Below are 12,009 nucleotides of genomic sequence, written 5' to 3' on the forward strand. Positions count from 1 at the left end.
GTAGTTGCGTTTTAGAAACATTTTGAGTAATCATGCCAGTAAATGGTGAAATTTATGTCCCTAAATAATTGGTCCTGCCAGAATAATTGCATGAAACTTATGTCTGTATCATCTCAGTGAGGTTTAAACATGCACAGTAGAGCAAATATAATGTCTTCAGAAATTTCAGTGTGGATGACAACTCTGGAAAAATGCCTTTGCTTCGTGGTTAAAAAAGTGTCATCCGACAGAGTTAAGTTATAACGTCGTTTAACAAACTTTAGCATCTTCATAATCGCATTCTATATATAAAGTTTATTTAAATTGTTCAGGTGAGCAAGCACAAGGTTTTCTTGCATAATTAGAATTTTAATTGTTTGGTCAGACAGTTCATATATTGGTCTATATATTCAAGTCCATAAATCGGGGATTAAACGTGGAATTATGTTTTGGATGCTAAATATGTAAAACAAGCATATGTGCACAGTACCTATAACTGCACTTTGCATTTTTGCAAGATTGACATGCTAAATGGCTAACTGACCCGGTTTACTCTCATCAATTTGTTTACGAACGAGAAAAGATGTGTATGAGTTCATGGCATTTACGAATGACAAGAATCCGTTTAATCAACTCGACATGTGTACCGGTTCAGTCCTTTCGTTCACGAATGAGAGCTCTCGATCTCTTTCAGACTCATATGAAACTTGCTCAGTGTGGATGACAACTCTGGAAAACTCTTCATTAATGAGAGTAAACCGAGAATGATTCGTTCACCTAAAAGATTTGTTCAAAAGAACGATTCTTTCACGAACGACACATCACTACACCGCATGGCCTTCGCCACTAGTGGAGGTAGCATCAAACTGCGCCACGGCCGAAAAAGTGAGAGAGGCTTGCAGCGGTGAGAACTGGGGCGATCCAGCATTATAAGAGAGCCCGGTCTTGGCTGGACAATAGTGTTGTCGAGTGAGGCAAGCTCGGGGATTTGCACGATCTTTGTCCACAACGTGTGGCTTGGCGAGAAGAGCATGTCACAGTATCTGGGTGGTGTTCCCTGGGGTTCCACTAGGTGTCCTCCTTCCAACGGTGTCTGTCACCTTATCAACTTCCTGTTCCCTTATTTGGTCACCTTCCTCCTTGTTTGAGTTAATTGATTGTTCCCCACCTGTCTCCAGTTCCCTTATCACCTTCTGTGTATTTATACCCGGTCTGTCTTAGTCTGCGTTACGGAGTCCTTGTCTAATGTCTAAATATTATTCATGTCCGTCAGTTCGTGCTGTTGCCTTGTCTTCTTGTTTGTTTATGTTGATTTGGATTCTCTGGTTTTGACCCTGCCTGGACTGTTTACCCTTTTGGATTTCCCCTTAATAAATGTCATACCTGCAATTGGTTCTCTCTCCGTGTTTCCTGTAACACCGATCGTGACAGAGCAGGTGACGGGATGACGCTTGTTGGTGTTCAGCGGCCGTGTTTGGCGGGGTAGGAGCGATCATGGGTCCAGCAAAAGCGGCAGATCTGAAAAATCCCTGGTATAGATATCTTCGTCAGAAGGAAAATTGGGCCTGTGATAAGATGATAGACAGAGCGAACCAAATGCTGACAAACCGTCCATGCAGAAAAAACTGTCGTGGGACAGGAGGTAGGAAGATTGGATATATATACACGCTTGTGTGCTAGTTAAGATGATTAGCTAAACGAGATGCACCTGTGCCAAATTGGATGATTACCTGATCGTGCTCCTCCTGAACTTTGTTAATAAAACCACATAAGAGTATATGGTGTATGATACGTTTAGTCTCACTATGTGTGCTTTAGAACGAGAGGTAAGTGATTATTACACACTTTTGATTTGGTCTTTCTCTTTAGACCTTTGGGGAGTTTTCCGTTTCCTGTCTTGAACACACACTTCCTGTTCAGTATCAGTATTTTTCAGAGAGCCCTTGCTAGTCGCTGGACGTCACGGTTCAAGAACTGTCCATCCGGCTCGGGTCAAATATTCCTCAAGTGTAATGAGTTTAGGTTGGATGCATGTTCAATAAATGTTATTTTGATTCTTTTTGTAACAAATTGGTTGAGATGCGTCTTATTCTTTCTTATAAAGTTATAGTTGTGATCCTAAATTGAATTATGCATTTGAGAAAAGACAAGAGACACCTTCGACAATGCCTAGAAATCCCCAAAAGAGTATCTGGGTCAGGGGCATAGGGTCGTGTCCTTATGATTAGAGTCAGACTTGTGTGTGTGTGTGTGTGTGTGTACTTGGATGAATGAAATGCAGAGCACAAATTCTGAGTATAGCACACCACACTTGGCCACACGTCATGTCATTTTTAACTGAACTGAATATCTGTCATGACCATAGATCTCTATACATATCTACAATCAGAGCGGAGTAGATTCTTACAAATTGTAATCCGTTACGGTCTCCAAATTACTTGACAAAATTTTAGAAACATAATCCACTACATTACAATTTTAGGTAATATAATCAGACTACTTTTAGATTCATTTTGATCTAACTCGTTTATCAAATTGATTTATATCGATAATCTTGTACCATTGATATAAAAATGCAAATAAAATAAAATGTAGTCCATTTTACTTGTTTACCTGTATGTCATATGACTATTAACCAACTTCACAGAAACATGAACATGCCAATGTGATACTTGATTAATAACATGTTATTAATATATTAAGTAAATATATATTAGATGAAAGAAGTTCTGCTGACAAAAAAAAAAATGCTTGGGAATCCTCGCATTGCATGTAAATAAGAAATTTGTTTGAAAGAGAAAATGCTGCAATGTTGAGAAAACACTTATTAAAACGTGTAAAAATCTGAAAAAGTGTAAAAATCATATATATCACCTTTACAGAGGCAGTTCACCCTAAAATGTATATTGTCATCATTTGCCAACCCTCATGCAATTTCAAACATGTATGATTTTCATTTTTGTGTAAACCACAAAATATATATTTTTTCCAAATGTATTCATTTTTGTTTGATTTAAATGTCAGGTGAATATGTGATGCAGATCAGTGTCTAACAGTGAGCAGGAAGAGAAAGTCCAGGAACAAAGTACAGAAAGATCATGAGTATAGGAAAAAATAAAGAAAGAAAGAAAGAAACTCAGCATTAGATTTCTTGTGAACGAAAACACAATGCTACTACACAATGACTTTACTATGTGACTTTGACATGAGATATGAGTGTACTATAATGTAAAAAAAAAAAAAAAAAAAAAAAATCTGTTTGCTTTGATATAAGATTACACTCTCTGTTTTCTCTGAATCTGAGTATAGTTGAGTCAAACCCGTCTGTCACAGGACAGATCACAGTCTAATAGAGTGAGTGATAGTGTTTGAGCAGCTGCAGCATCAGTTCAGTCACTGTGACTCTGACTGACACAGGTTTTTGTACCACGCTTTATCACTGTGTGAACATATGTTGACTGTTGATGTAGTGATAACTCTGACAGTAATAATGTCCAGCATCTTCAGTCTGGACTCCACTGATGGTCAGAGTGAAATCACTGTTAGATCCACTGCCACTGAATCTAGATGGAGTTCCTGACTGGAGAGTGTTTGCAGCATAAATCAGGAGTTTAGGAGCTTCTCCAGGTTTCTGTAAGTACCAGCTGAGTAAGTACACTGAATAAGTTGTACTTCTGTACACATCAGTGCTGGTTTTGCAGCTGATCTTCACTGTTTCTCCTGGTTGAGCTGCTGTTGAGGGACTCTGAGTGACGCTGATCTGTCCTCTACTCTCTGAAACACACAACAAGAAGAAAATCAACTCAAAACTTTGACAATATACTTGAAGAAATGAATTGATATCAAACTTGTGCTGCACAAACCTTGAGCAAACGCTGTTAGAGTCCAGATGAAGATGATGATGAAGGTCATGTTGATGAAGATTGTTGTGTGTGTCAGTGATGAAGTGTTAAACTCACAGCACTATAAACACTCTCAGAGCACTGAAGCATCTGAGCAATATGCAAACACACTCACATCATTTACGTGAAGACAGCAGAGACATCATTTTTCCATCTTTACTAGGAGTGTGACGAGACTCTTACCCCACGAGACGAGACGAGACGAGACACAAGACTCGGTTCACAAGAATGAGACAGACAAGATTTTTAGACTCTTTAAAAGAAATCCTCAATGATGAAATATATAGGGGAAAACAGTCTTTTATTCAACTTAAAAACACAAATGCAAAAAAATGTAGGTGCATTTTGTAAATCAACATTATTAAACTAAACTTCTGTTTTAATGATTTGTGTGCAATTATAAACAACAAAATGTAAACTTTTAAAATCCATGTAAAATTTAGTCATTTTTTTATTATTTATATAAATTGGAGATCATAAGTCTCACGATTCTGAAGAAAAAAGATTACAAAACTAAACAAAATAACATCATTTAATAATGGTTCTAATAAAAATGTTCACAGCTTAAGTCTTTTAAAAATAAATTAATGAAGGAGTCAGTGTCTCAATTAATAAAGATCTGTTTCACTAATGGAAAGTCCTGAATGAATGATTCAATGACAAATGCTTTTTAAACGGACCGTTGTCGCCACCTGCTGGAAGAAGAGGATAAACGTTACAATACATACACCGGTAAGATACTTTAGTTTTGATCGCTACTGTACAGAATAAGTGTTTATAACCAAACTATAAACATTTATCACAGTACTTATGTTAGTTAGAGCGTTTGTAACAGAAATAATGATGTTTGTGTTGCTCTTTCTGGATCAGCAGCGGCATGAATGATTCATTAACATGGACAGCAACAAAACATGCTTCTCACTCTCCACTGACACTCACAATGTGAAACAGTCATAACAGACATAGCAGAATCGTTGTCGTTCAGGAATAAGATCGCGTGGGTGTTTGAAAAGAGATCGCGATCTTTAAACGATTAATCGTGCAGCTCTAATGTAAAGACTGCAAATTGTTTCGTGCGGATATCTCTCTCTCTCTCTCTCTCTCTCTCTCTCTTTTAATTGAATAACTCAAATAGAAATTTTTCAGTAGGCAGGGGGTTCTCGATATTATCTCTATTTCGTCTGCAACACTCATGATTTACGTTGTTACTATGGGTCAAGCTTCTTTCTCCAAACAAAGTTGAATTATCATTTTCATTCAGAATTTATGCTAAGAGCATTTAAAACCTGTTACAGAATCAGATTTTATATCAATCAATTTTACTGTATAACAGGTCAAAGGTCACCTGATAGGGAATGATCATCTAAAGCTTGCTAAAGAGTCATTATTAAAGCAGGTAAACAGAATTACTTTAAATCACATGTGTTTTGAAAATGTGATGAATGCATTTTGGAAATCATGAAAAAAATGTTTTAGCCTTCAATCAACGTTTTCCTTTTTTAATGAAATGTTATGTTGTTAAAGAAGAAACCATGAGTCCTGTTGAGTCTCATATCAGTGTGTGTGTGTGTGTGTGTGTTGTGGAGTTTGTGTTCATTTGAGTGTGAAGGAGGTTTTTGTACGACGCTTTCACTAGAATGAAGCACTGTGGTGGACTTTTGGTGGAGGAACTAAACTGACGATCAGAAGTAAGTCTTTCTTAAATGATCTAATATAAATATATCATGTGTGTGTGTTTTAAATAGAGGTTTGATGTTATTTGATAACATTTGGCAACAATATTCTTCATTTATATAAAAAATATATAACTTAAATTACTAACAAGCTCTACTTACATTTCCCATCTTATTTATAGTCAAATTTTCTTCTATTTTATCGATTGATTGCATCAGTTTTTGTATTTTAATTATTACATTTTGTCTACAATGTTAAGTCATATTTGGTGACAGTTCATTTTTGTACATTTTAAACCATAGTTCATATGTGTACTTTACGATTTTTACACCTGATGTATGCAAACATTTCAATATATTTTAATTAATGCATTTTTATGATTTTTCAATTATTTCTTAATATATTTCAATAGGTTCATGACATAAAAGCTGAATAATGTAGACAGAATATAATCGAATTGCTGTCATTGTGAATCAAAAAGACATTCAGCTGATAAACATGTTAAAATAAATGATTTAAACTATTACGTTTATGTATAGTTGTTTATAAGAAAATGTCCTGAATGAGGACTGTTTTCAAATGAATAATATATTGAAGTAAACAATTATAAGAATATCACAATAAAATTATCAGAGATGTTTTATAAAGTAAGTTTAAACATTTTACTTATTTCAGAAAGTAACAAATTAGCATTTTACTGTACATCACGTTTACTTTAGAGAAGTGATATATTTATGATATATAACTTATACTTGGTCACGTAAAAAATAAATATGTAAAATTTACAGTAAAAATGACAGCAGTGTTTGCTAGATTTCTTGTTCTTCACTTCCAAAAATGTAACAGTGTTGTACTGTAAAATTACATGAAATGTCCAGTTAGATTTATTAAAATGTTTCACTGTGTATAGTAAAATAACGTTCAGTGAACTGATGAACAGGTTTTCACCGTAGCGTTTTTACAGTCTTGTACCATTAAAATAACGTTTTTATTGTAATAATAGTAAATATTAATTATTCTAATGGAGAATCTTTTTAATCTTTCTTCATGATATTTGTGTTATATTAATGAAATTAGTGATGTTGAGTTACAGTAAAATGATGAACTATTTGTGATTTTCACAGTGAAGACTGTAGCTGCAGATGTGAATAACTGTGTGTGTGTGTGTGTGTGTGTGTGTGTGTTTCAGCTGGTCCCTCCGTGAAGCCCTCCGTGTCTCTGCTGCCTCCCTCTTCTCTGCAGATCTCTGGAGACTCAGCCGCACTGCTCTGTCTGCTCAGCTCTTACTCTCCACAGGGGGCGCAGGTGAGCTGGACGCTGGACGGGTCAGAGGTCACCGAGGGGGTTCAGACCAGCGCAGAGAGCGAGCGGGACGGACGCTACAGCCGCAGCAGCGTCCTGAGCCTCAGCAAAGCACGCTGGGAAGCCGGCGAGCGCTTCGTCTGCAGAGTAACACATGACGGAGCTGCTCAGGAGACCTCGTTCCTCAAGAGCTCCGAGTGCTGATGTTTCTCCAGTGAAGAGCAGCAGGATTCACAGCAGTCTCCTGATTTACAGCTCAATACTCAAGCAGTCTTTCAATGTGCTGCCATTGCTGTTCATTCAATAAAGCTTCTGAACGCCTTCCATTTGTGTCCGACTGCATCATTGATCAGTGTGTCCTTCCTTCACTAAAGTTTCAGCTGCTGTTGATGGATTGTAATAGTTGAGAACAGCTGTGTTTAGCAGTAAATGTGAACTGAAGCTCTTGGGGTTTGAACATGGTCTCTGGAGACGGAGCTGCTCTATTCTGAGATCATCAGAATCACTAAAGCTGTCAATGCAAATCTGATTTCAGCTCAAACTCACAGTTTCTCTGTTTGATCGGTTAAACGCTCTGAACTGGAACAGTTTCACTTCTGCTCATCAGAAATGAGTTATGAGTGATAAATTAATTATCAGCTTGAGATGAAGAAGCTAGTTTAATGATTGAGAGTTTAATGTGCAAAATGTGATGTACAAAACCAAATCAGCATATTGCACAATAATTGTTTTGATCTGATATCAGTTAAACAGTCAGTTGTGAGCTCATGTGTAGTTGTGTGTTTGGTCTCTGTGTGTCAGTAGTGAGTGATAGTGTTTGAGCAGCTGCAGCATCAGTTCAGTCACTGTGACTCTGACTGACACAGGTTTTTGTTCCACGCTTTATCACTGTGTGAACACCCAGCTACTACTGATGTAGTGTACACTCTGACAGTAATAATGTCCAGCATCTTCAGTCTGGACTCCACTGATGGTCAGAGTGAAATCACTGTTAGATCCACTGCCACTGAATCTAGATGGAGTTCCTGACTCAAGCGTTTTTACAAATCGTATCATGAGTTTAGGAGCTTCTCCAGGTTTCTGTAAATACCAGAATAAATAAACCCCTGCACCATCACTGTACACATCTTTGCTGGTTTTGCAGCTGATCTTCACTGTTTCTCCTGGTTGAGCTGCTGTTGAGGGACTCTGAGTGACGCTGATCTGTCCTCTACTCTCTGAAACACACAACAAGAAGAAAATCAACTCAAAACTTTGACAATATACTTGAAGAAATGAATTGATATCAAACTTGTGCTGCACAAACCTTGAGCAAACGCTGTGAGAGTCCAGATGAAGATGATGATGAAGGTCATGTTGATGAAGATTGTTGTGTGTGTCAGTGATGAAGTGTTAAACTCACAGCACTATAAACACTCTCAGAGCACTGAAGCATCTGAGCAATATGCAAACACACTCCACATCATTTACCTGGAGACAGCAGTATCTTTGCTCACAGATTCAGAAACAAACACTCATGATTTACTGCAGGTTATTTCATCATTTATTCTGGGTTGAGCTTCTTCTTCCAAACACTGTTTTAATGATCAGTTTCATTCAGACTTTGATTCTGAAGAGCATTTCATACCTGTGTTACAGATTTAATATCATGCATGATACTGTATAACAGGTCAAAGGTCATCTGATACAAATCAGCATCTAAATATTGCAGAAGATTTCATTATAAAGCAGGTGAATAGAATTAGTGTAAATGTGAGGAATGTATTTTGGTGCTGATTATGAAACAAATTATTTTAGTCTTCATGCAATAGCAAGTATTATTTTGAAGATTTTTTTTTTTTGCTGCTCTTTACAATAATTCATGTCTGCTGTTGAGTCTTATATCAGTGTGTGTGTGTGTGTGTGTGTGTGTGTGTGTTCATTTGAGTGTGAAGGAGGTTTTTGTACGACGCTTTCACTAGAATGAAGCACTGTGGTGGACTTTTGGTGGAGGAACTAAAGTGACGATCAGAAGTAAGTCTCTTTAATTCTGTTTTAAAAAAGTGTGATATTTTAATTCATTTAGTTTATTATATTTTTGGATGATTTCAGCAAACATTTGTTAGCAAGATAATTTATTAATTATAAAAATGTTTTTATATTTCATATTGTTTACATGTATTTTCTATTTTACCTTAAGAATTTAAATTATTATTGGTAATATTTGATTGTATTTTAATATATGGACAGCAGTATTATAAGATATTTTCAATTATTTCTTTATGTATAATTTTGTCAAAAATATTTAACAATTTTAACAATTAAGGGATACTGACAAAATAAATTGCATAGATGCTATCATCAGACAAACAGAAATTTACTTAATGAGCATTTTTAAATAAAGAAGAAAGAAAGGAGAAGAAAGGTGGAAGAAAACTCTTAAATTTGCTGATTATGATTGTAAGTGACGTGACTTATAAATAAATAAATAAATAAAAAAAACATTAATAACTGAAACTTATGGTGAGAATTATAATTGATCATAAATGTCAAAATAGAAGAATATTTTAAAAATACATTTAATATTGAAATTATTATTTACATTGGTTTTCTAAATCTTACGAAGGAATTAAAAAATATTAATCAATTTTCAATGTTTTAAAAAATGTACTTGATATAAAAATGTTATGTAACTTACTAATCCTGAAAAATATTTATATAATTTATTTAAATTTTATAGTTCATACAGCTGTTAAAGGTAATTTTTCATTACATGAATAATTTAACATCTTATTTTTACTAACATTTCAATGTGTTTTAATAAATTCACTGAAATTCTATAAAATCTATGTAATTATTTCTTGAGATAGAATTTAGCTATAATTCTTGGTACATTTACAAATTAAGATTTTTTTTAAGGCATGAAACACAAGTTAATGTCAAATCATATTAATTTTTACATTGTTTGATTTCTGCTTCTGTTGTGTGTGTGTGTGTGTGTGTGTGTTTCAGCTGGTCCCTCCGTGAAGCCCTCCGTGTCTCTGCTGCCTCCCTCTTCTCTGCAGATCTCTGGAGACTCAGCCGCACTGCTCTGTCTGCTCAGCTCTTACTCTCCACAGGGGGCGCAGGTGAGCTGGACGCTGGACGGGTCAGAGGTCACCCAGGGGGTTCAGACCAGCGCAGAGAGCGAGCGGGACGGACGCTACAGCCGCAGCAGCGTCCTGAGCCTCAGCAAAGCACGCTGGGAAGCCGGCGAGCGCTTCGTCTGCAGAGTAACACATGACGGAGCTGCTCAGGAGACCTCGTTCCTCAAGAGCTCCGAGTGCTGATGTTTCTCCAGTGAAGAGCAGCAGGATTCACAGCAGTCTCCTGATTTACAGCTCAATACTCAAGCAGTCTTTCAATGTGCTGCCATTGCTGTTCATTCAATAAAGCTTCTGAACGCCTTCCATTTGTGTCCGACTGCATCATTGATCAGTGTGTCCTTCCTTCACTAAAGTTTCAGCTGCTGTTGATGGATTGTAATAGTTGAGAACAGCTGTGTTTAGCAGTAAATGTGAACTGAAGCTCTTGGGGTTTGAACATGGTCTCTGGAGACGGAGCTGCTCTATTCTGAGATCATCAGAATCACTAAAGCTGTCAATGCAAATCTGATTTCAGCTCAAACTCACAGTTTCTCTGTTTGATCGGTTAAACGCTCTGAACTGGAACAGTTTCACTTCTGCTCATCAGAAATGAGTTATGAGTAAGAAATTCATCATCAGCTTGAGATGAAGGAGCTAAGTTAATGTTAGTTTAATGCTTAATAGTTTAATGTGCAAAATGTAATGTACAAAACCAAAACAGCACATTGCAAAATAATTGTTTACTTTGCTATCAGTTAAACAGTCAGTTGTGAGCTCATGTGTAGTTGTGTGTTTGGTCTCTGTGTGTCAGTAGTGAGTGATAGTGTTTGAGCAGCTGCAGCATCAGTTCAGTCACTGTGACTCTGACTGACACAGGTTTTTGTACCACGCTTTATCACTGTGTGAATGTATTATCACCCTCACAATATCCACTACTTGTTCTGCAGTGGAAACTCTGACAGTAATAATGTCCAGCATCTTCAGTCTGGACTCCACTGATGGTCAGAGTGAAATCACTGTTAGATCCACTGCCACTGAATCTAGATGGAGTTCCTGACTGGAGAGTGTTTGCATAATAAATCAGGAGTTTAGGAGCTTCTCCAGGTTTCTGTAAGTACCAGCTGGTATAATGAGTCTGGAAACTATCCCTGAGCACATCTTTTCTGGTTTTACAGCTGATCTTCACTGTTTCTCCTGGTTGAGCTGCTGTTGAGGGACTCTGAGTGACGCTGATCTGTCCTCTACTCTCTGAAACACACAACAAGAAGAAAATCAACTCAAAACTTTGACAATATACTTGAAGAAATGAATTGATATCAGACTTGTGCTGCACAAACCTTGAGCAAACGCTGTGAGAGTCCAGATGAAGATGATGATGAAGGTCATGTTGATGAAGATTGTTGTGTGTGTCAGTGATGAAGTGTTAAACTCACAGCACTATAAACACTCTCAGAGCACTGAAGCATCTGAGCAATATGCAAACACACTCCACATCATTTACCTGAAGACAGTCGCTCATTAACAGACACAAAATACAGTTACAATGAAAAAATAATTCTTCTAATAGCCAATCTGTTATGAATTGCATCAGATCATTCACTTCTCAATAAATTTTCAAGACCAACTTTAGTATATTAATCTGATATTCTCATTCAGGTTTTGAGAATATTTTTGACTGTAGTTGGATAGAAATATGACAACATTTTATGCCAAATGCAGGGATGTTTTTATTATTATTAATTTTTTTGATTGCATTTGGGGGGGATTCAAATTCACTCAATGGAACATGAAAGCAATTGCAGATTTATAATGAAACAAGATCATGTGGCCAAATGATGAACCTCACAGATAGTTTAAGATGAATTTAGTAAGAAAGAGAGTTACAGATTAGTTTACATATTTATCACACGAAAAGCTCAATGAAGGTTTTATATTTCAGTTTATATCCATGAAATTCTGCTTTGTTTAATGAGTGATGGTGTTTGAGCAGCTGCAGCCTCAGTTCAGTCACTGTGACTTGACAGAGTTATTAACACATGCAGAGCACT

General features: G+C 36.5%; 2 long non-coding RNA genes and 2 gene segments (V, D, J or C); 2 read left to right on the forward strand and 2 right to left on the reverse strand.

Annotated features, from left to right (window-relative positions):
- Window positions 1-3,411: 3,411 nt before the first annotated feature.
- Window positions 3,412-11,348, reverse strand: LOC113076596 (immunoglobulin kappa variable 1-8-like). The segment is given in 2 exon segments: window positions 3,412-3,753; window positions 11,299-11,348. Coding segments are annotated over 2 exon segments (387 nt in total).
- Window positions 5,510-7,180, forward strand: LOC113076598 (uncharacterized). The gene is made up of 2 exons (XR_003281209.1): window positions 5,510-5,569; window positions 6,745-7,180. It is a non-coding gene; the product is annotated as an uncharacterized LOC113076598 (long non-coding RNA).
- Window positions 7,740-8,212, reverse strand: LOC113076597 (Ig kappa chain V region 120-like). The segment is given in 2 exon segments: window positions 7,740-8,074; window positions 8,164-8,212. Coding segments are annotated over 2 exon segments (381 nt in total).
- Window positions 8,434-10,280, forward strand: LOC113076599 (uncharacterized). The gene is made up of 3 exons (XR_003281210.1): window positions 8,434-8,588; window positions 8,792-8,870; window positions 9,849-10,280. It is a non-coding gene; the product is annotated as an uncharacterized LOC113076599 (long non-coding RNA).
- Window positions 11,349-12,009: the final 661 nt, after the last annotated feature.

The sequence above is a fragment of the Carassius auratus genome, unplaced genomic scaffold (genome assembly GCF_003368295.1).
Source record: "Carassius auratus strain Wakin unplaced genomic scaffold, ASM336829v1 scaf_tig00020786, whole genome shotgun sequence".
Classification (NCBI taxonomy): Eukaryota; Metazoa; Chordata; class Actinopteri; order Cypriniformes; family Cyprinidae; genus Carassius; species Carassius auratus.